We start from the raw sequence: 26,735 nt of genomic DNA, 5'->3' as shown, positions 1-26,735 counted from the left end.
AATTAGAGTTTAAAAAATGCGAGGTTTTTTACTGATCGATTTCATATGGAATAGCCCCTACACTCAGTATCCTACAGCTACAGGTTAGGTAAAATTTAGGATAAATCAAATTTAAGAATTTGGTAATATCTAAGGTAGGGATTATTATCCTAACAGAAGTAATGACCGAGATACTGAATGGCACAATACAAAATGAATGGATTAAATATGTATATTATGTTGATCCGAAGCAGGATGTAAAAATTAGGAATTAAGTTCAAGAAACTGGCCGCATGGAGATATCACGACGATCTGATGTATCGTAGCAGTTACTCGGCCCTGGGACAAGTAAGCAGTCTGGTCTAGAGAAGAATATACTCTGGTAAGCTAAGGTCTGTAGGAAAATATTTGGTTGATGCGTAAGTTTGTAGCGCTTTTGTTCGTAAACACAACACTGCGTTGCTAGGAGACTGTTTTTCGTTTGTCATTTGTCATTTGTTATTTGAAGTGTTGTGCTTGTGAATACGCCTTGAATTTTGCGGATTTGAAGAAAGTTTGTGCTATTTATGGGCTAAATAAGATGGAGTGTCACGTGGAAAAAACGAACACTTACGATATATCCTTTGTTTCAGTTTAATAGAGAAACAAAGGCAGTGGAGGCGGCTTGAAACATATATGCCGTGTTGCAGGGAGAATGTCATCGGAGAAAGCACTGCAAGAAAACGTTTCTGTCGTTTCAACACACAACACCCCATTACAAAAGTTATTGTCCATTCACAATAGATGATGTTATACGTCTGATGGCATGAAGAAGACGTCGTGTACTACGAATTGCTTCCCAGGAATGTAATCATAACTGCTGATATTTATTGTCAACAACTCAGTCGTCTTGCGGCCGCAATTGAAGAAAAACGACCAGGTAGACTGCATTAATCTTCAAGGGAATTCCTTTGATAATGAAGATGCTTTACAAACTTGGCTTGATGATTTCTTTAACCCTTTCTAACCCAAATTAAATTTACAAGCAATCCATGTTGAAACAAATAGCTGTATTAGGACCAATTCAGTGACCAAGTTACGGGAGTGGCAACATTTGAAACAAAACTATATTGATGAAAATGTATTGAAATAGAAGTTATCCAGCAAAATTTACCTTCATATGTAACACACGTGTATATAAATGCTATGAAGTTAATTATTGCCATATGGTATCTATAGGTAAGAAAGGGTTAACACCAAACCAGCAGTTTTCTTCAGACGCGGAATGGAAAACCTATCTCAGAGTTTGCAGGCAGTCATAGATAATGTAGGAATATATATTACTGATTAATTTCTGTCTTCTGTTCATCTCAAATAAAAACTTTTGTCACAGCGGAAAAGCGCTACGAACGTTTGCATTAGCGCTATAGAACAGGCAGTTCTGCAGATAACGAATTTTTGTAATTTTCATTACTCCCTAATCAAATAATTAGGCTATCTACAATTTATCATTCATAATGTAACATATGTTTGTATGCATCTGAAGTCTGATTAGTGAAATATGTAGCTAATCGGCGATGTATGCATTGGAGGGGGAAAAGAACTGGCCACTCTACCCCATTACCTTTTTTTAGTATAGGTTATTTTACGACGCTGTATCAACATCTTAGGTTATTTATCGTCTGAATGAGATGAAGGTTATAATGCCGGTGAAATGAGTCCGGGGTCCAGCATCGATTGTTACCCAACATTTGCTCATATTGGGTTGAGGGAAAACCCCAGAAAAAACCTCAACCAGGTAACTTGCTCCGACCGGGAATCGAACCCAGGCCACATGGTTTCGCGGCCAGACGCGCTAACCGTTACTCCACAGGTGTGGACTTACTCCATTATCTCCTGTTATCTCCTGGCCTAGTTGCCTCATGAGTGATGCCTTATTGGTGTTACTTATGAGGTACAAACCTGTCTTCGGAGAGTTGACTAAACAACAATGTAAAATGTGGTGCTTGTCCAGGCAGTCGTAGGCGCAATAATTGTTGTAGTGTAAAAGGGTTTGGAAAAAGTTGTAGTTCAGTCTATGATTAGAATTCCTTTACGATTCCATGAACTGTCAGAGTAATACGTTACGGGAGTCTTTTGTTTATTTTCATTCGGTCTATTACGTCTAGTCTTCACTTGCGGCATTTAGTATCCAATAAATCAGTGTTAAACACTTTATCAACTAAGATGGTTATCTAGTGTCTGAATGAGATGAAAGTGATAATGCCAGCGAAATGAGTCCAGGGTCGAGCGCCGAAAGTTACCCAGCTTATGCTTTTAATTGGTTGAGGGAAAATCCCGGAAAAAACCTCAACCAGGTAACTTGTCCCAACCAGGATTTTCACCCGGGACAGCTCGTTTCAAGGTCAGACAGGCTAACCGTCGCTCCACAGGGGTGGATTTTACAATGTACTGAAAAGGACAACGATGAACACATAGTACACCCCCTAACAGGGGCGGCTCTACAATAAGAACTGCAGAGCTGCAGAACCGCCATTTAAATGGACCTGAAAAAATTAAAAATGTAAAACGTGCTTTTATGTAATCTAGTTCATTGTTTCATTTATTTTTCAATTCATTCTCCTTCGATTCGAGATTTTACTGTCTGTAGGAACCTTGAACTGCTAGATAATGTTAGCTGCAGTGTACTTTTCGGATCTGTGATCGGCAGTTCCTGGAGCTCAACGTAGGGTCATGGATAAATATATAATAGGATGCGAAACTGCGGTCAGCACCATCTAGATTTGGTGCTTTGAAGTAAGGTGATCAGCGCCCGACGTCGTAGGTGGTGAACATTAGAACTACGTGTTGGGTACATTACTGAGAGTTCTCTATTTATCTGTTCGAGATATTGTATGGGAGGGTCGAGGAGAGAAGATGGCGGACTGAAACTTACTAATAAGTGAACATAAAGTGATACGTGTGTGTATAAGCAGTGTATGTTAAACAGGGATGTTTATGGACGTTGTAAAAATTGTGTTGAATGTATTGTAAAGTAATAGTAATATAATAAATTGAACTATCTACGTAGTTCTTACAGACTTTTCCATTGTGCTGTACAATAAATACCCAAAGAATACAATCCCAATTATCTAACCTTTTGCTTTATTTTTTGTCTCTGTCTGGTTATATTTTAATCGGGTAGTGTAAAACACATCGTCTCTTTTATCTTCCTGCTGGCTCCGGTAAGAATTTTCAGTAGAATATGCTGTGAGGAATAAAACTGTAAATGTTTTATTTTAAATTGGGTTAGTTTTGAATATCGATGAGGGTAGGAGGGAATACTTTCTGCACAGTTTAACATTTTCGTCACCAGGTGCGCTGCTAAATGCATGGAGTAATTACTCTTTTCGCTACTTGGTGCGCTGCTATTTGTAATAACGCCTCTCCCAAAAATAGATGGCAGCAAGATCAATTTCTACAACAGCGCCTCTAGTATGTGTTACGGGAAACTCATTAAGTTTCGCATCCTATTATATATTTATCCATGGTAGGGTAGTCGGCAGCAGAAAACTGGTTTTCTTCACCGTCCCATAAGACTGCATTAGAGCTGCAACCGAAGCAGCTCTCTCCGAATATACAAAAGAACCGCCAACACCCTCATCTCTTTATGCCCTGCGTTAGAACACACAGTCTCCTGGACTACTGCATATCATTACAGTTCCAGTGTGTTATAGTACTGTGTGTGGTGTCATGTGATCAGTCAGTGTGTCTAAGGAAATATTTTATATTAAAAATGAATGAAATGAAAACCTAATCAACCAACCCTTTTCGAAATTAAAAGAGAAATTGCATGTTAACTTAAGAAATTAGGACGTCCTACACAAAATTTAAATATTGAAATTTCTGAATAAATTCGAGGAAATCATGTAGCCTACTAGTCATTTTAATACCGAAATGTGTAATGGAAACGATTGGTTTTTTGCTGCGCTCATGAAAACAATTTCTCCCCTACCCGTGTATTCTGTTTAGAGTAGAAAATACATGGACAAACACCGGAGTGAAGGATTTAGTTAATTTGACTTAAGGGTATACGTACGTGAACGATCACAATTATTATCAGAAAATGCAGGCTCTAAATTTCCAAAATTTTATAAGAAAAATGAACTCACAATTGGACTAAAATTACAAGGTACCACAACAAGACTTATTAGAACTTAAATATCTGATAAAAGTATAAAAAATGTTGCTAATAATATTTTTAAGAAATCACTTTTTACTTTAAATTAAATTTTCCAAAATTTGAAAATGTTCACACATATTATTTCATAACTCCACAACCACTACAGACAGAATTCTGAAATTTTGTACACTGATTTAACATGAATTTATGCAAAAGGTAGACTACAATAATGCCCATTTCTTTGAAAATAGAACAATTAGGTCAGAAAACATCATGCAAATTTTAATATATTTTATATATAACAAATAAGAATTAACTGTATTAAAATAAACAACTCTACATGTCTGAGAGTAGACTGCTTTTCAGAATGATGTCAGAGAGACCATAACAATGTTATCATTACCAAATGATGTAACTGCAGAATTTTTCTTTTTTTCATACTCTTATAAAACTGGTTTTGAAAAATAGTATTATTAACCTTTCTTATACTTTTATCAGATATTTAAGTTCTAATAAGTCTTGTTCTGGTACCTTGTAACTTTTGTTCAATTGCGAGTTCATTTTCTTATAAAATTTTAGAAATTTAGAACCTGTATTTTCTGATAATATTTGTGGTCTTTCACGTACATATGCCCTTAAAAAGCATGTGGGGCACATCTCCACTACGTGTCTAGTTGTACCAGGTGGGAGAGGTGTAGCGCACGGATGGTTGAAGTACAATTTCCGGTGCACAGTCAACTTCGAGAAGGGGCTGTAATTACACGCGTTATCCGATTTAGATGCAATAAACAGCATGCGTTTGCTAAATACACTATTTTTCATGCAGAACTGCCAACCTTTGTAACCGCGGGCCGCTACTGCCTCCTACCCTCCTGTCTTCCAATAACAATAGTCATATGTGATCTTACTTGTTTTTGTCACAAATCCATTTCCACAAAATCTGTCAGTGTTGAGAGGATCTGAGCCCACGTAAGGGTTTGGTATCACAACGAAGTCAGTGGTGCACTGCGCACCTGACTCGGCAACCACGTCCGTTCCTGTAAGAAGAAAAATACTACTAGGTTCAAAAAGTTCCCGGAATTTTACTACCATTTTTCGTATTAATATATAACAAGGGATATTATACATTTGTTTTGTTGGTAACATTCATGATGTCATTTCCTTTAAGTTTGTTGATAATGGCGATTGTTGGTTTTGAGTTGTAGGCAATTGTTTATCATAGTGTTTTGTTTGTTCGTCGCATTTTGTAATTATGTCCACAGAGCAATGTACAAACATCAAGTTCTGTGCTTTGTTACACAAAACTCCTGCAGAGACATTAAGATTGTTGGAAGAAGCATATGGCGAAGCAGCAATGAAAAAAACTCAAGTGTATGCTTGGCATAAACGCTTTTCTGGTGGCCGCGATAGCATCAAAGATGACGTACGCAGCGGCCGACCAACAACTGCAACAAATGAAGCAATCGCTCAGCGTGTGCGTAATGTTGTGAGGGACGACCGACGTAAAACCATAAACCATAAAAGATTGGAATATCATTCGGAAGTGTACACAATGTTCTTCACAAGCATCTCAACATGCATTACGTGTCTCAGAAGTTAGTTCCGAAAATGTTGTCGGCAGAACAGAAAGAAACAAGAATGACTCTTGCTGGGGACATGATCAGTATGGCTGATGAAGATGGTGATTTCTTAAACAAAATTATTGCTGGTGATGAAACTTGGTGCTACTTGTACGACCCAGTCCCTAAACGATAGTCATCTGAGTGGAAATCGAAAACATCTCCTCGGAAGCAAAAATTTCCTAGGGACACTTCCAAAGGCAAAGTTATGTTGGAAGTTTTCTTCGACTCTCAGGGTCTCATGCACCATGAGTTCATTCCAGAAGGTCGTACTGTAACGAAAGAATTGTACGTAGAAACCCTCCGTCGCCTCTGGGATGCAGTGAGAAGGAAACGTCCAGAAAAGTGGGTAGAAAACAACTGGTTCCTTATGCATGACAATGCACCTGCTCATCGCGCAATTATTGTAAAGAATTTTCTTGCCAGGCACAACATAACTGCTTTGGATCACCCACCATACTCTCCTGATCTCTCACCACCTGATTACTTTCTGTTTCCCCGTCTGAAAAGTCATCTGAAAGGACGGAGATTCAATGCTGAAGAGGTTATCGCAAACGCGACGAGAGCACTAAGACGGGTTTCACAAAATGGCTTCCAGGCCTGCTTCCAGGAACTCTACACGCGTTGGCAAAAGTGTGTTGTTGCGGAAGGCAACTATTTTGAAGGGAATGCTGTAGAATAGTGTTTAAGGTACGTTGTTTCTATGATGCTAGCAAATTCCGGGAACTTTTTGAACCTAGTATGTATATATTATTACATGGAAACTGTTTTATAATAATACACAAGTAGAAAGCATGTGACTGTCGGAAAGAGGATGCGAAATAACAAAATTGCAATAAAACATAGTAACTTACTTTATTTAGCCTACTGGTTTTCATTCATAAGATGCTGTAAATACCCTCAATCGTGTCTAACGCGCAATTGCAGTTTCTGGAACGGATTTCCATTCACATATCGAAGATCAGCTGTAATATTTCTAATTTCAATTCTAATATTTTCTTACAGATCAAATTATCGTCATGGATTATGTGTATATACTTTAGATTCGATATATTCTTCTCTCCTACAAAAAATTAATCGGGTGACCTGGCTGGCCAGACATTGTTGCTGATAATTCTGTCCCAAACGATCCTTTCCAATTGTTGTAAGGATTATACCTCCGGTATGAACAAGTGCTGAGTCCTGCTGAAACTAGGCTAATTGTTTTTCTTCGTCAGACAACTGCAAAATGTATCCAGGTAACGACATTTTATTTTATAGACATAATTAGTAACAAATTGGTCGAAGAACGTACTGACCCGATACTCTATGTCAATCTAGAGACTGAATCACATTCACTTAATTGATGGGTAAGTTGTGTTTAGTATAAATTTAAGTGCTTGCTCTCGCTGCTGACGTTTTGGATATCCTGATTTCTTAGCGAGGCGTTTTAAAGGTTTTTACAGAGATTATTCACACCTATTCTACAGATTTTGATTCTATCATAGCTCGTATATAGACATCTTCTTAGTGGACATCATCCCCTCATAGTAATATAATTTTAAGTTATTTACGTATTTACTTACTTACAAATGGCTTTTAAGGAACTCTAAGGTTCATTCCCGTCCTCACATAAGCCCGCCATCGGTCCCTATCCTGTGCAAGATTAATCCAAACATACAAAATAATAGATTGAGTCTAAATATTTACTGACTTATATACTACTGACTTTGCCTGCCTGCCTGCCTGCCTGCCAGCCTAACTATTTATTTATTTATTTATTTATTTATTCATTTCCTTTTTATTTATTAATTTACTTATTTATTTCCTTATTTATTTCCTTCTTATTTATTTATTCATTTATTTATTTATTCATTTATTTATTTATTCATTTATTTATTTATTCATTTATTTATTTACTTATTTATTTCTTTATTTATTTCCTTATTCATTTCCTTTTTATTTATTTATTCATTTATTTACTTACTTATTTCTTTATATATTTCCTTATTATTTCCTTTTTATTTATTTATTTATTTATTCATTTATTTACTTATTTATTTCTTTATTATTTCCTTATTTATTTCCTTTTTACTTATTTATTTATTTATTTCCTTCTTATTTATTTATTCATTCAATTATTTACTTATTTATTTCTTTATTTGTTTCCTTTTTATTTATTTACTTATTCATTTATTTATTTATTTACTTATTTATTTATTCATTTATTTACTTATTTATTTCTTTATTTATTTATTTCCTTATTCATTTCCTTTTTATTTATTTATTAATTTATTTACTTATTTATTTCTTTATTTATTTATATCCTTATTCATTTCCTTTTTATTTATTTATTCATTTATTTACTTATTTATTTCTTTATTTATTTATTTCCTCATTCATTTCCTTTTTATTTATTTATTTATTTACTTAATTATTTCTTTATTTATTTCCTTACTTATTTCCTTTTTTATTTATTTCCTTTTTTATTTATTTCCTTATTTATTTATTTAATTCCTTATTTCTTTATTTATTGCCTTATTTCCTTATTTATTTCCTTTTTATTTATTTATTTTCTTATTTATTTATTTATTTATTTATTTATATCTTTATTTCTTTATTTATTACCTCATTGCCTTATTTCCTTATTTATTTCCTTTTTATTTATTTATTTACTTTCTTATTTATTTATTTAATTCTTTATTTCTTTATTTATTACCTTATTGCCTTATTTCCTTATTTATTTCCTTTTTATTTATTTATTCATTTTCTTATTTATTTATTTAATTCTTTATTTATTTCCTTTTTATTTATTTATTTAATTCTTTATTTCTTTATTTATTACCTCATTGCCTTATTTACTTATTTATTTCCTTTTTATTTATTTATTTACTTTCTTATTTATTTATTTAATTCTTTATTTCTTTATTTATTACCTTATTGCCTTATTTCCTTATTTATTTCCTTTTTATTTATTTATTCATTTTCTTATTTATTTATTTAATTCTTTATTTATTTCCTTTTTATTTATTTATTTAATTCTTTATTTCTTTATTTATTTCCTTATTGCCTTATTTCCTTATTTATTTCCTTTTATTTATTTATTTATTTTCTTATTTATTTATTTAAATCTTTATTTCTTTATTTCTTTCCTTATTGCCTTATTTCCTTATTTATTTCCTTTTTATTTATTTATTTACTTTCTTATTTATTTATTTAATTCTTTATTTCTTTATTTATTACCTTATTGCCTTATTTCCTTATTTATTTCCTTTTTATTTATTTATTCATTTTCTTATTTATTTATTTAATTCTTTATTTATTTCCTTTTTATTTATTTATTTAATTCTTTATTTCTTTATTTATTTCCTTATTGCCTTATTTCCTTATTTATTTCCTTTTATTTATTTATTTATTTTCTTATTTATTTATTTAAATCTTTATTTCTTTATTTCTTTCCTTATTGCCTTATTTCCTTATTTATTTCCTTTTTATTTATTTATTTACTTTCTTATTTATTTATTTAATTCTTTATTTCTTTATTTATTACCTTATTGCCTTATTTCCTTATTTATTTCCTTTTTATTTATTTATTTACTTTCTTATTTATTTATTTAATTCTTTATTTCTTTATTTATTATCTTATTGCCTTATTTCCTTATTTATTTCCTTTTTATTTATTTATTTTCTTATTTATTTATTTAATTCTTTTATTTATTTCCTTATTGCCTTATTTCTTTATTTATTTCCTTTTTATTTGTTTATTTACTTTCTTATTTATTTATTTAATTCTTTATTTCTTTATTTCTTTCCTTATTGCCTTATTTCCTTATTTATTTCCTTTTTATTTATTTATTTACTTTCTTATTTATTTATTTAATTCTTTATTTCTTTATTTATTATCTTATTGCCTTATTTCTTTATTTATTTCCTTTTTATTTGTTTATTTATTTACTTCTTTTTTGTATGGAGGAGGGACTCGAAGGCTTACACTACAGCCTGAGGCTTATTGTGCTTACCACTGCTATTTTGTGAATGATTGGATAGCCGAACGTCCGCGCTCTTGTACAAGTACAGCACACCGCACCGTGAACATAACTCGGGCTATTGTATGGATGATGATTGTGAATTAATGATGGCGAAATGAGTCCGAGGTCCAACGCCGAAAGTTATCCAGGAATTATGCTTCAATTGGTTGAGGGAAAACCCCGGAAAAAACCCAACCAGGTAACTTGTTCCAACCAGAATTTGAACCCGGGGCCAATTGTTTCACAGTCAAACTCGCTACTCAACAGCGGTGGATATTTATTTATTTATTTACATATTTATCTTCAAGATGCCATCGTCACCACCATAATAAAATTTTCTGTAGTGATATTTCACCAGCATCTTTATGGTGTACATTCAATTTAAATTATATTTGGTTCTACTTTTTTTCTTATGTCTTAATCACTTTTGTCTGAAACCTGTTTATATAATTTTTCATTTTAAATTTTACTGTGAGATATTCTGTGTCGCAGGGCAAACCCAAAATATTGGGTCAGACCAATAAATTGATTAACTTACTTACTTATGTATTTATATATATATATATATATATATATTTATTTATTCATTCATTCATTCATTCTTTCATTCATTCATTCACCTATTGATTCACTTATTCTTTCACTTATTACTTATTTATTTATTCATTCATTCACTTATTCATTCACTTATTTATTTATTTATTTATTCATTCATTCATTTACTTATTCATTCACTTATTAATTCACTTATTCATTCACTTATTATTTATTTATTTATTCATTCATTCACTTATTCATTCATTCACTTATTCTTTCATTCACTTATTTATTTATTCATTCATTCACTTATTCATTCACTTATTGATTCACTTATTATTTATTTATTTATTTATTTATTCATTCACTTATTCATTCATTCACTTATTATTTATTTATTTATTCATTCATTCACTTATTCATTCATTCACTTATTCATTCATTCAATTATTATTTATTTATTTATTCATTCATTCATTCACTTATTATTTATTTATTTATTCATTCATTCACTTATTCATTCACTTATTATTTATTTATTTATTCATTCATTCATTCACTTATTCATTCACTTATTATTTATTTATTTATTCATTAATTCACTTATTATTTATTTATTTATTCATTCATTCACTTATTCATTCATTCACTTATTATTTATTTATTTATTTATTCATTCATTCACTTATTCATTCACTTATTATTTATTTATTTATTCATTCATTCACTTATTATTTATTTATTTATTCATTCATTCACTTATTCATTCATTCCCTTATTCATTCACTTATTATTTATTAATTCATTCATTCATTCATTCATTCACTTATTCATTCACTTATTATTTATTTATTTATTCATTCATTCACTTATTCATTCACTTATTATTTATTTATTTATTTATTCATTCATTCACTTATTCATTCATTCACTTATTCATTCACTTATTATTTATTTATTTATTCATTCATTCATTCATTCATTCACTTATTCATTTACTTATTCATTTACTTATTTATTTATTCATTTATTTATTTATTTATTTACAGTCAATCATTGAACCAGGGGTGGTTATTCAGGTGAAGTAGGTGAAGTGCTACTTCATCTATTTATGTGTAAAACACAATTTTATCTCGTATTAATAATTAATTCTAGTTATTACCGGTCTTTATGAACAGTGTTTAGTTATATAAATAGTACCTGTAACCGTCCGCTGAAGAGAATAATGTCAACTGTTACGAGCGCCGAGCGGTGGCTATTGGAACTTACAATACAGTAGAAGTGAAATTATTTGGGTTCCCATTCTCATACAGCACTTGGTTTCCATGGTAACGTGACGTCACTCACTGAAGAAAGATTGTATGAGTGAAGTGCGTTTCTGAGTCTTTCAGTTACGGAGAATTGTCAGACTTGTAGGTGGAGTAACCAGTTTGCAGATCTAACGGTACTAATAATACAGAAGGGTTGAAGCAAGCCCCTACAGTCTCGGCTGCGCGAAACGAGGAAACCGGGGCAAATTGAACGCTGCGCTTGCCGCCATATTGTTGGAGAGCAGACGCATAATAGCAATACGTAAATCACGCAAATTAACGCTGTGATGTTCTAAAATTGACAGATTATGGCCATTTTCGACATTTAACGTAAAATTAGGACGAAATAAACATATTCAAAGTTTCATTGATATACGTTAGAACATTAAAGGAAAGAAAATACGTACGCAGCAATTTATAGAAAACATGCTCATACATCCATAAATAGGCCTACACAATACACATTATAGCTTGTATAATTTTACGATAATCAGCAAATTGTTAGGTTTCAGAGAATCTAAAATTATATTAACATACATTACTCTTAGATCACAAGACATAAATATATGCACCTTGATTACACAAGTTCTTATTATAATCAAATTCTTAAGTGAAATAAATATGTGATAATCAGTATAGACCTGTTGTTAAGTTTTAGAGAATCGAAAATTATATTACCGATATTTCTAGGCCACAGGACATAAGTAATCTGACAAAATATAATGTGCGAAGGTAGCCAAATTACATTGAATTCATTCTTCAATTGATCTGTATAGCGCTAAATGCGCTGATCGATCAATAAATCATTTTAAAAAATCTTCAATTAATAAAGGGAATGCTATCAATTATAAAAAGTATCGGTACCTAATACATTGCAAACAATAGGTAATTTGAAGACCTAAAAACTAAACAATCACTTTATGCAAGATAAAAAAACCACATTTTTTATGTGTGGATTTTTTACATATTGTATTTTTATTTTAAATAAATAAAATAGATATATTATCATTGCTTGCGGAGTGATGGTACATGATTTTTATGCACATATGTAATATCAATAAGATGCCATTCCTTGCTTTTGTTAATAAAATATATGTCCGGCAAAATGTAAAAGAGTTATTTATAAGTGAACTCTGAATCATAAGTTCACAAAGAAGGCTTAGCTATTATAGCTATTTATTTATTTGTTTATTTATTTATTTATTTATTATCTGTATATTTATTTATCCATATATGGATCTTGAATGAAAGTTTATAATCTTGCAGATAAATTCATTTACATAATAAAAACAAAAATTTATCTTTCCACTAATGTTTTAACATATGATGTGTAAGTCTAAATAATTCACTCAGTGTGATTTCTCTACAGTCTGATAAGTATTCTTTATTGTCGTAAACTACTGATTGATTTTAATTATATTAATATTGTAACAACAGAGATAATATTATATCGTACCTTTTGCAAATGGCTTGGAAAATTAAACAGGGATGGTATTATCGCCACGCTCTCATGGTTAACATTCGGCAGGTCTTTCAAATTTAATTGTATTATTGTTTTCAATTTCTTCCATTATTAAATGACACTTACTTGTCTAATCCACGTGGACTAAAACCGAGGTTGCAATGTCTTGTGCTGAGGACGAACATTAAGGTATGTGACTAAAAATTATTATTAAAGAGTTATTATTAAGAGTTAAGAAAGCCAACATAACAAACTAGTGCTTATTCTTATCGTGGAAGTAGACGTGACAACGTGACGCTTAGAGTGAAACCTACAGAGCAACAATCGGGCGGCAAAATTATGTTTTAAAAGCACGCCGCACGTTATTGTATGATGCCGACATGTTAAGCATAAGTCCGCGGCGGTAATATATCATCTTTCAAAATTCTATTGCCATTACTTTCACACTGTTCACTAAAACACCCGAGACAAAACAAAGGACAAACATGACAATCGTGTTTACCGCTCTATTTCTACCAGTAGCATGGCGGCGTAAACATGCGCAGACTGGTTTCAATTTTGGACAGCACACCAGCGCTCTGTGTGAGTCTAGTATACTATTATAACGTCTTTGGGTTGAAGCTGGTCTCCAAGGCCGGGGGCTATTGTTTAAGGGCCGTGAAATTTTACAGTATGTACTACCTGACTCGAGAATAGTTTTCTCATTCCCTCTGTCCAAGAAGTCTCTTCTGCAGTGCTAAATTAGCTGGCTCTATGTTATTTTATCAGGAATACACCCCACATACATTCGCAAAGTTTAAAATTGTCTTTCGCGACGTGTATTATTTCTTCTCATGAGCTCGTCAGTTATGTTCCAGGTCTTGTATTTGAAAGTTTAACGCAAGTGTAAATGTACACATGTAGTTTCATACTGTATACGTATATATTAACTTATTAGTTAATGTATTTAGAGTATATTAGTGATAAGTGTATATAGTGTATTAATCCTACATCTAAGTATACCGGTATATTATATGTTTAATCACTATGGTGCTATTATACAAATGTGAGTACTTAGGTACCTTACCAGTATATAGAAAATGTGGTAAACGAGTGCAAAATATGTATCCCGAAAATGAAACAGTTTGTAATTTATTAGAAATGCCGTTTTGTAGACTTAATATGAGGATAAAAAAGTTTTCAATTCTGGACGACCTACAGTTCCATTTGTTCTTTGTTTTAAAAAGTGCTACGAAAACAGAGAAGTTGCATAAAATAACTTAAAAAAATTCTTCCGATGAAAGAAGTTTTCTGTTTGAAAATATCGAAAATTTCACTCGGAATGCTACATTACTTTCATCATTAGCCCCATAGCTTTGCATAGAGATATACTGTCCACCCTCAGTTAAACTCAGATATTTTATGAAGACATCATCGACGGGTTTGCTGCTTAAAAGACAGGAGGATTGACTTGGTATGCAAGAAATTGGGTGAGTCCTGAAATAAATTAATTTTCCTGTTTGCATGTGTTCTAGAACTAATAAAATTGTACGTAGTTTACGAATAGTAGGCCTACTCATTATATTGGTAAAACTGTTCATGCATTTGTTTATGTGAACAGCACTTCACCTATATTTTTTACGGCGAGCCGCTACTGCATTGAACACAAAGCGTTTTAGACTTAGTCCAAAAAAATACTGTAACTAAGCATTGCTCTAAAAATGAACGTTTTATGTTCTTTATAAATATACTGATATATATTATTTTATTTGTATTGCTAATAACCGTATAAATAGAATATATTTACTTCTGTTATTTTATATACGTTGGAAAATTAGTACTGTTGCATAAGCTATATCACAAAGTTGAGGAAGTCCGCTAAGAAGACGTCTATATGCCCAATGGTATTTTCTAAACTCCGAACGCTCTATAGGAACGTTTCCTCGTGGGAAGTCACTTTGAAACAAACGACGACACATTGATAGAGTTGCAAAGCTGCGATAGACTACCGTAGGATATGAAAGCACTCGTAGAATACAACGCAACCTTAGATACATCAAGGCTCTGCTAGCTGCATAAACAAAAGGCGATGTTAGCTATCCATGCTTTTAAAATGACGATATAATAAGCAGATTCTGTAACATACAGCTTCGTGATCTAACGATCAGCTTTCGTGACTACAAAGCATGAGATTTCGGGATCCTGAGTTCGATTCTCGTCCACAGCATGATAATTTATTCTTAACGAATCTATTTAATATTTTCAATCGTAAAAATTTAGGAGAGTGAGTGTACACTGTAGGTTATAGATTCTCACTACCTCCCGCGATAGCGAAAGAAATCACCCCAAGTTCGGCGCGGGCAGAAGCGATGCGATAATCCTTGTTGTACTATATCTAACGATTAGAAATAGGCTCAACAATAAGGAACTTGTAAGGCCCTACAAGTTTTCATTCAATTCATAAAGATTGTAAACTTAATAATTATTAATAAATACTTCAAAATATGAGCATGTACGACAATATTTGCGAACTCACCTAGAACATCAGGATCTATTCCTCCAGTGTCACCAGACACGGTGAAGGAGTAAGGGTCGTTGGCAGCCTGTCTCCACTCTATGCTGCAGTAGCCGGGGGCCATTCGAATACAGACACCGTAGTTGAGGTTCGCCAGCTCTCGGGTCCACACCGTGCCTAGGATATCAGAGAGACGTCAAGTTGCAGCGGAAAACAAATTTTGAATGTTACGTAAATAATAATAATAATAATAATAATAATAATAATAATAATAATAATAATAATAATAATAATAATAATATCAATAATAATAATATCAATAATAACAATAATAATAATAATGATAATAATAATAGTAATAGTAATAATAACAACAACAATAATAGTATCAATAACAACAACAACAATAATATCAATAATAACAACAATAATAATATCAATAATAATAACAACAATAATATCAATAATAACAATAATAATAATAATAATAGTATCAATAATAATAATAATAATAATAATAATAATATCAATAATAACAACAACAATATCAATAATAATAATAATATCAATAATAATAGTATCAATAATAATAATAATAATAATAACAATAATAATAATAACAATAATAACAATATCAATAATAATATCAATAATAATAATAATAATAATTTCCGTTAGAGGAAGAATTATTATTTATATCTAAAATCTGATTAGTGTAACATGTTACTAGTCAGCGATGTACGCAATGGAGGGGGAAAGGAACTCGCCACCCTACCCTATTATCTCCTAGCTTAGGTGACTCGTGAGTGATGACTTATTGGTGTCACTTGTGACGTACAAATCTGTTTCCAAAGAGATGACACAATAATAATAATTTATTTATTTTTATTTATTTATTTAGAATATTAAAGTGCAAAAACAACAGCACAAGGCCAATTAAAGTTTTGCAGTTAATAATAATAATAATAATAATAATAATAATAATAATAATAATAATAATAATAATAATAATTTTTTACTTGGTTATTTAACGACGCTGTATCAACTACTAGGTTATTTAGCGTCTATGGGTGTTGGTGATAGCGAGATGGTATTTAGCGAGGTGAGACCGAGGATTCGCCATAGATTATCTGACATTCGCCTTACGATTGGAAAAATCCTTGCAAAAAAATCAACCAGGTAGTCAGCCCAAGCGGGGATCGAACCCGCACCCGAACGCAACTTCGGATCGACAGACAAGCGCCTTAGCCGACTGAGCTATGCCGGTGGCTAATAATAATAATAATAATAATAATAATAATAAAATAATAATAAACTAATAATAATAATAAAATAATAATAATAATAATAATAATAATAATAATAATAATAATAATAAAATAATAATATTAATAATAATAAAATAATAATAATAATAAACTAATAATAATAATAATAAAATAATAATAATATAAAACTAATAATAATAATAATATTATTATTATTATTAATAATAATAATAAAATAATAATAATAATAATAATAATAATAAACTAATAATAATAATAATAATAATAATAATAATAATAATAATAATGTGTCAGAGGAAGAGCAATAAATGCATCTGAAGTCTGATTAGTGTAATATGTATCTAGTCAGCGATGTATGCAATGGAGGGGGAAAGGAACTGGTCAGCTTATCCCATTATCTCCTGGCTTAGTTGACTCATGAGTGATGCTCTATTGGTGTCACTTAAGAAGTTCAAACCTGTCTTCTGACAGTTGACTAAGCAATAATAATAATAATAATAATAATAATAATAATAATAATAAATGACACGACGCCCATGAAGGCACAAGCTCGACCAACCGACTGCTGGCCTCATGTCCATATGCATCAGTAGAGGTGAGCGATTATCGAATCAGTATACGAAGCTATTGTGTGGTTGAATAGACTGTATGTGCTAAACTTTCCACTCCCTGCTAAATCTAATTTTACTCTCTTGTAGCTACTATAAATTACTATTTCAAACAATTCATTGGCGTCATATTGATGTGTGAATCGTTTCGACTATCAATTGCATTGTTGTCTTGAGAGTAGGCCTCATGGAATGAGGAAACGGTTATGAAGAAGTTAACGAGAAGGCTCCGCCATGACAAACAGAAGACAATCGAAATGGTGGTAGTAAAATTCGCGACTATATTCTTAAATAAATCACTCTATTAGTCAAGTGCAAGATTTATGCAGTACAACGACGATGTTTTGAATGCACTAAAAGAAAATGCTTATGTAGTAAGATCTTAAAGTAGGTTATGACAAAGAAATAAAGAGGAAAAAGGTGTGGTTCACGGAATATCATTTAAATAACGGAAAGTAAATTTCCGGTTAATGTTCACCAAAGCATTAAGTAGATAATTATGACCACGTTGCAGTTTTATTTGTGGCCTAGAGAAAATACCTAGCCTTTTACGAAAAAAAAAAAAAAAATTAGATTCCATGAAATTATTCACCGCTTTAATTATATTACCGTCTATCAATATTACGCAACAAAAACTGTCATAAAGGTCATGACCGACTAGAAACATCGATACCGAAGAGATAAATCCATTTGGCCGTGATGAAACAAAAGAAAATGCGAGAGAGCTTTTAGTTCGAGATAAAATGGACAGACAATTTTGATGACCATACTGTTAGTAACTGGAGATCGATTGTAAGATCTGTCTTAATCTTCTATGTAGAAATGTCGTCCAAGCAAATTGGTGGTCCAGGGACAAATCATTGCAATAAATGAGAGTAACAGTGGTGCTCTCTCTCAGTAATGTTCAGAACGAAGGATGTAGACAGAAAAAGAAACAAATTTCTCCTTCTAACGACACCACAGACCAAAATCATGTTCTTATGTTGGCAACATTGTGTATGTAGTTAAATTTGGAGGTAAACGTAACGGCACGGTTCAAAGTTGCCGTGGTAATTCTCCAGTAGAGCGCAAACCTTTATTTCAAATCTTTCAAATCCCAAAATTCGTCGTTAAAATACCCATCATTCTCACAATAACAATCATGAATAGGCGAACAGCATTAACGTTTGACATAATGAAATTATTGCGATTTTATCAATCCCCTCTCAATCGATTTTCACATTGTTCTATTTTAAATCAAGAAAATCTTTGACTTACCAACGGCCCTACCAGCAGCAGCATAGTTGAAACTGTTGACTCTTCCATCTGTTCCTGTGTAGTACATTAAACAGCCAGTAGGAGCTGTGAACAAGAATCATATTCGTCTGAATGTAACTGGTCAAGCTTTCCCACAACAGCTGGGTACACCATGTCAATTTAAAACCTAGATCACAGAATAGCTTGTTAGGGTCTATTTCTCCAAATTATTGTGAATTTTATTAGTAACAACAATGTAATTTATTCGTCACAACAATAATTCCTTTCTACAATTCACCTTAAACGCTCTCGTCAACAATTGGATCTTCACTCAACACAGTATTCGTTATAGCACTCCACCGACGACAATGACAATTTACTTAGACTATTACGCACAACAATGAACTGTTAATCTTAACTAATATTTACAAAGCACTATTTACAAATCAGAACTACCAGTTCTCAGTTCACAGTTCTTCTATCTCAGTCACTCGAGTTCACAGTATCTCGAACCACAGACCTTCAGAGACAGTTCACTGTACTCGAACTCGGGTCCCTCCAACTGCGGTCCACTGCACTCGAACTCAGGTCCCTCCAACTGCAGTCCACTGCACTCGAACTCAGGCCTTCGGCTGCTGACGCAGTTGCGGACGCAAACTCGAGTCGAACTCCGGTACACAAGACTGGCTTCCTTGCTCTGGCTTTCTCACTGACTGAATAACTGAAAACTCTCAAAACTGCTGTCGTTCCTTCGCGTCCGTAATTTATAACCACAGCGACGTAGCCTCGAAGGTTCCACGCGTCTCTAGAGATGGCATTCCAGAAAAAGCCAGAGGCCTCTCCTCTCTACCAGCACCAGATGCGCGCGCACTCTCGCTCCACTCTCTCGCCGCGTTGGCCCTTTCCCCTCTTCGCCGCGCGCCATCACAAAGTGCTCCGCGCGATCTTCTCTCTTGCGGGACGCTGGTCGTGAGTTCGAATCTCACGTTGCTGTCACATTATGTTAAACTTGGATTAAAGTAAAGTACAGCAATTTAAATTAAATTTTCAGTTTAAACTAAATTATTTCATTTTCTTCAAAAAACGTTTGGTTGCAGTCTAGTGTAAACTATATCTTGCTAATTTTAAGCAATGTTGTCTACACTGATTCGTGGTTTGTCACGTCTCGTTTCTTTATAGCATTTTCGTCAGTTTTGTTAAATTTAGATTAAATCTAACCAATATTTTGTGCATTTTTGGGGGGAAAGGTACACTATAGAAAATAGTGAGATAATAATAATAATAATAATAATAATAATAATAATAATAATAATAATAATAATAATAATAATAATAATCCGTGGCATTACAGCCCGTGAAGGGCCTAGACTGACCAGCCGGCTGCTGGACTCACGCCCACATGCCGAAGCAGAGGTGGACGATCATCCAACCAGAATGGAGGTATCGTGTGGTTAGCACGATGATCCCCCCAGCCGTTATAACTGGTATTCGCAACCGGATTTCGCTACCTATCATAGCTCCCCAAGTGCATCACGATGCTGGGTGAGCACCGGTCCCATCACTGGCCGAAATTTCATGAGAAAATTTCTTCCCCCATGAGGACTCGAACCAACGCGCATTCCGTAACGCGAGTCCTAGGCAGGATGCCTTAGACCACGACGTCACGGCGCGGGACAATGAGAAAATAAAGAGGTGTAAAAATTTTAACAGAGAAGAAATTGATCTGTTACTCACATTAGTAACTAATGCAAAATACATTTTTAAGTGTAGAGAGACTGACAGGCCTAATGTTGTTGCGAAGAAGAAAGAAATGGCATGGAAAGAATTAACAGAATATGGATATGTTGTTAGAGATTAGAAGATGTTGAAAGAAAAATATGAGAATGTTAAAAAACTGCAAACATTTTCCGAGGGGAAGTATGTATCAGGTATTGATGGGCGACCCAGTTCAACTTAATCACCAACACAAATACTAGAGTGAAGTAATAAATTGAAAGATACGAAGGTTGAAGGGTTTAAATTCCAAAAGCGACTACTTATTTACGTCGAAGTAATTTTTCTCGAGTCTCACGAGAATATCGGGTATATTTGTTGCAATTGTGATATACCGTTTTACTAAATGTGAAAATCATACAGGGATATCATTCTATTTTTACTTCAATTTTTATTGTACCTGAGTTTTTGAATGTACTTCACTCCCACTCCTTCTACTAATTAAGTTCAACCGTCCTCCACACAGATCCAAGACCGCATATACAGTCATAAGAGCCTTACGGTCATAGTAAACAGTACGTTCCAAAAATATGTTCGCGTTTTCCAGTGACGAAAGAGCTTTCAATATTGCATCATTTTCCATTTGCCTACGTCGCATCCCGGTTTCCCCCACCTGCTTCTATTCGCCTCTCTGTAAATGCTAGTGGCTGGGCTGTCTTAGCTCTTTTCTGAGGACATTAATTTCTGTTAGGAATTGGACGTCTACGTAATATTATACCTACCCATACAATTGTTTAAAATAACTTAAATAAAAGGGCCTCGTTAAGTAATTAACTGTCACGTGATTTCCTCCCTTTCTACAACGATGCGACGTAACCACTTGGATGGACAGTAGATAGCATGCCTGAGTAATTTTATCTTTCCGGATCGGGCAGAAGTGAAAATTGAATTTACAGTACGTAAGGTCTCTTTTAAAGAGTAGGTACAGAATTGTTTCAACTTGAGTTACTGATACGAAGTACGAACCTGGTAAATGGAATTACAATAGGCCTAGTCTATAGTGCGATAATATGCACATTAGAACTGAAGCCTGTATCGAAATGAACGGCCACCATTTTCAAAAATGTATATAAATATCCATATTATGATAATTTTTTTTTTCAATTTAACTTCATTCTCTATAGTGTACGCTAATGTGCTGTAGACAGTATAATATACACTGCATAATGAATACGTCCGAATGGAAAGCTCAGTTCGTGAATAAAAACACTTATTGTTAATATAGTACTGTATTTTGATTAAACAAAAACCTAATGAAAATTATCAAACTCAAAATCGTGATATTTCCTAGTTCACGTAAATGGATGAACTACTTTTCTTCCCTCCTACACCTAGTTAAGTGATTTGTTTATTTATTACGCCTGTGTTATCGAACTGCAGTCGTGGAAGGAGGTAGCAAACGCTGTTTCCGGTTCTCAACCGTTAATCCAAGGTATAGCCAGGTTAATATTAGAAATGTTAGTAAAAATAAAATGATGTCCCTGTACAATAGTTAACTATTATAATAGTTGGCAATAAAATATATTGGCAATCGTAATAGAAATACAGACTGATTTTATTTCTTTTACTTGTTTATTTAATGACGCTGTATCAAGTACTAGATTATTTAGCGTCGATGGATATTGTAAGAGCTAGATCAGGGATGAAAAACTGTCCTACAATTGAAGCATACGTCATAAGTCTGAACACGTAACTCATCCCTTCCCTGCAGCCCTCGCGTCACTGTACGGAAGGGGGGGGAGGAGAAGAGAGAACAGTGTGTTTGTCAAACGTCACAGAAACGTCATTGAAGGCTCCGGCCTTGTGTATGGGGGGAACGAACTCTTTCCCCATGCTTCCACCCCTTTCTTCCCCAGTTCTGCAACCCTGAGGTAGATGGTATTTGGAAAGATGAGACCAAGGATTCGTTATAAAATTACCTAGCATTCGTCTTACAGTTCGAAAAATTTTCAGAGGAACCAAACAGATAATCTGCTCAAGCGGGAACCGAACCCCAATCCGAGCGCACCTCCGGGTCAACAGGCAAACGCTCCTACCGTCTAAGCTACCCGATAGTTTTGTTTTTCGTCTTCTAATTCCATACTATTAATTTTCTGCCAAAAGTCAGTCCTTGTGTAACAACCACTACTTCTGTTTATCTTTTAACCCTCACAAATTTCACGTGAAGTCACCAAAAAATTCAACAGTATGCATGAAGTTGGAGTAATGGTTTTCCTATTCTTTCCGTACTGAAACCTACTTGTAAGCATACAAATATACATTAAATACCTTCATCTACTGTAGAAGGTTGATAAAGGAAACCACACTTAGGTTTTATTAGCGGTTGTAGTAATATAAACTATGATTTATATGCATAAAAAGAAGTGTAGAGAGTGAACCGTAACTGTCATCAATTTCAGAGGGTTAATACCATTAATATTTTTAATTGTGGTTTTCTAGTTTCCGAGTGAAATGAAGGTGATAGTCTAATGCCAGCCAAATGAGTCCAGGGTCCATCGTCGAAAGTTACCCAGCATTTGCTCGTAATGGATTAAGGGAAAATTCCGAAAAGAACCTCAACGAGGTAACTTGTCCCAAACAGGATTCGAACCCGGGCTCGCTCGTTCCACGGTCAGACGTGCTAACCGTTTATCCTTAGCGCTGGAGACTACTATTATTATTATTATTATTATTATTATTATTATTATTATTATTATTATTATTATTATTATTATTATTATTATTTTTAATCGGTTAATTTACAAAGTTTTATCAACTGCTATAGTTTTTTAGTTTCTGAGTGAGATGAAGGTGATAACGACACCAAAATGAGTCCAGGGTCCAGCGCTGAAAGTTACCCAGCATTCTTTCTTAATGCTTAGAGGGAAAACTCCGGGAAGAACTTTAACCAGGTAACTTGTCCCAAACAGGATTTGAAACCGGGACCGCTCGTTTCATGGTAAGACGTGCTAACCGTTACTCCACAGAAGTGGGCACTATTATTATTATTATTATTATTATTATTATTATTAATCGGTTAATTTATAAAGTTTTATCAACTGCTATAGTTTTCTAGTTTCTGAGTGAGATGAAGGTGATAACGACACCAAAATGAGTCCAGGGTCCAGCGCCGATTGTTACCCTGCATTTGCTCTTAATGGGTTGAGGGAAACCCTCGGAAAGAACTACAACCAGGTAACTATTACTCTGCAGCGGTGAATATTATTATTATTATTATTATTATTATTATTTATTTATTTTTACTATTAGTATTATTATTTATTTTTACTATTATTATTATTATTATTATTATTATTATTATTATTATTATTATTATTATTATTATTATTATTATTATTATTATTATTTAAAGGCGATACTCCTCAATGTGCCATCGCTTATGCTGCTTTGCATCGTTACAAAATATCTCAAGGATAAAAACGTTTACCAATGGTGCAATATTGATGGTTCGAAAAATAACCAGGATCATAGTAATAAAGAAAGCTACAATATGTGAAAGTGGGCAGCAAAAAGGGACGAAATTTAATAAATTATACACAGTATTACGTAACACGTCCTTTAATAGTGACTGTAATTACAGTTACATATATCATGATTTTATAAATTACAAATTAAATTTAATTACAATGTTATTAACGGAATTATCGATCATGTTTTCCTATACCACCACTTATTTTGACGTTGTTTTAGCTCAAGTTGTTTGACGAGTGCCAAACGCTGCAGCTGTTCTGTGGTTAACCCGTTAGGTTCTTCAGAAATTTTACGGATGGTCCTGTTTGGACTTGGTGGAAGTTCATCATCTTTGAGAGGAGGACTGATGCCACAGTGTGATTTTCCCGTCAGAAAGTCATATATGACCAGAGGACCACCTACAAGAAACAATCACATGTGTGAGTGCCAAGGATACAAGACGCCCTCTACGCTACAAAAACAGATGACTCTGGATAAATTGATATCTTCTCACAAAGGATACTTATCTGGTACTCTCAGCTTAGTAGAATTTAGATTTCTGGACATCATGTCTATTAGCTCTCTTTATGAAAGCAATATCGGTAGCTTAAATTTCTTGTTTCCCGTTCCTTTCACATAAATCTTCGACTGAACTTCATATTTTTTTCATAATATCTTTCAGAGTCAGGCGTTTAATAGACTGACCATTTACTGACAGAAGAACCTCGCCTTTTTCTTGTCTATTGGCAGAAGTTTGCGACTTGCTAAGTAGTACAGGGTGCTCCATGTACATTTTCGCAAGCTTTTAAATTAGCTTAACTCTAGTCAAGTAAAACTTTAGGTAATTGAATTTCTCTCTACAAGAAAGTTTATTGTTTAGTATAACGACATCGGCAGAAAGAAAACAAAGACCATGGTAACGAATAAATACCCACTATGATGTAAATTAGAAATTGGTAAAATCATTGAACAAATATTGATATTTAAATATTTGGTAGGAGAGTGATGGGAGTTTAGAGAGGGAGGTTTGGTATCAGGCTGGAAAAGCATCCCGTCTCTTCGGATACTTAAATGAGTAAATTACATAATATGAAATAACAAATATACCTGAGAAAGGAACCAAAAGTGAGAATTTGTAAAGCTGTTATTAGATCTGTGCTTACTTATATTGCAGAATCTCGAGCAAATATTATAATAACCAGAAATTACTACAGGCAACAGAGGTGAACACAAGAGAAAGAGTTGGGAAAACAAGACTTGATTGTGAAAGGAATTTAGATGTCAGAGAGCAATGTAACATTGAAGGGATATGAGAATTGGTGAATAATTAAATGAATAATAGATTAAATAAAAGAATAACTGAATAAATAAATGAAGAATACAATAAATAAATAAATGAATAATGGAATAAATAATTGTATTAATAAATAAATAATTTCATAAATAAAAAATGGGCCAAATTGCATAAATAAATAATTACACAAATAAATAATTGCATAAATAGATAACTACATACATAAATAATTGCATAAACGAACAAATAATTGCATAACTAAATAAATAAATAAATAATTGTATAAATAAATAATTGTATAAATGAACAAATAATTGCATAAATAAATAAATAAAGTCATATATATAATTAATTGTATAAAGAAATAAATAATTGCATAAATAAATAAATAATTGCGCAAATAAATAAATAATGTCATAAATAAATAATTGTATAAAGAAATAAATAATTGGATAAATAAGTAAATAATTGCTTAAATAAATAAACAAATAAATAATGTCATAAATAAATAATTGTATAAAGAAATAAATAATTGCATAAAGAAATAAATAATTGCATAAATAAATAATTGCGTAAATAAATAAATAATGTCATAAATAAATAATTGTATAAAGATATAAATAATTGCATAAAGAAATAAATAATCAAATAAATAATTGTGTAAATAAATAAATAATGTCATAAATAAATAATTGTATAAAGAAATAAATAATTGCGTAAAGAAATAAATAATTGCATAAAGAAGTAAATAAATAATTCCATAAAGAAATAAATAATTACGTAAATAAATAAATGCATAAAGAAATAAATAATTGCATAAAGAAAGAAATAATTGCATAAAGAAATAAATAATTACATAAAGAAGTAAATAAATAATTCCATAAAGAAATAAATAATTGCATAAAGAAAGAAATAATTGCATAAATAAATAAGTAAATAATTGAATAAGGAAATAAATAATTGCATAAATAAATAATTCTATAAATAAATAAATAAATAATTTCATAAATAAATAATTGCGTAAATAAAAAAAATTATTGCATTATTGCGTAAATAAGTATATAAGTAAATAAAGTAAATTAAGCAATTAAGTAATAAATTAAGCAAGCAAATAAATAAATAAAATTTTTCTCGGCCACCTTGACGCGATTGGTGACCCATCGGAATCACGCGCTTGAAATAAGCGAGGTCGAACGCAAGGTAAAGATTACCACGTTGCTTCATTTGCAAGCTCCCGTGTGACGACACGTATTCTACGTTACGACGTACCTTTGGTCAGTATAGCCTCTCGATTTTTATGCTTAAGAATCATAAATCCGGTATCATACTACTACCTACAGTAAAAGACAGGCCTATAAAATGAGCTTTTATATCCACCTTCTACTATGGACGAAATATTTCCACTGGTGTTAATGAATGCGACTATTAAAGCGATAGAAAAATCATTACCTGCAACTTATATATACCACTGAGGGAAATATAAATACGGAATCACGAACAGAGAAGTGGCAACACTGGTGTCCACCACTAAGATAG

General features: G+C 32.4%; 1 protein-coding gene across 1 annotated transcript in view; it reads right to left on the bottom strand.

The window, feature by feature from the left end:
- Positions 1-26,735, bottom strand: part of LOC138713146 (uncharacterized) — a 48,455-nt gene that overhangs the window by 11,105 nt on the left and 10,615 nt on the right. Inside the window, exons 6-8 of the mRNA XM_069844967.1 lie at positions 18,704-18,787; positions 15,571-15,726; positions 5,029-5,157 (exon numbers count right to left, since the gene is read on the bottom strand). Coding sequence (XP_069701068.1) covers positions 5,029-5,157; positions 15,571-15,726; positions 18,704-18,787 — 369 coding nt within the window. The remainder of the gene's footprint in view (positions 1-5,028; positions 5,158-15,570; positions 15,727-18,703; positions 18,788-26,735) is intronic.

The sequence above is a fragment of the Periplaneta americana genome, chromosome 14 (assembly GCF_040183065.1).
Source record: "Periplaneta americana isolate PAMFEO1 chromosome 14, P.americana_PAMFEO1_priV1, whole genome shotgun sequence".
NCBI lineage: Eukaryota > Metazoa > Arthropoda > Insecta > Blattodea > Blattidae > Periplaneta > Periplaneta americana.
This window is presented reverse-complemented; position numbering and strand designations above follow the sequence as displayed.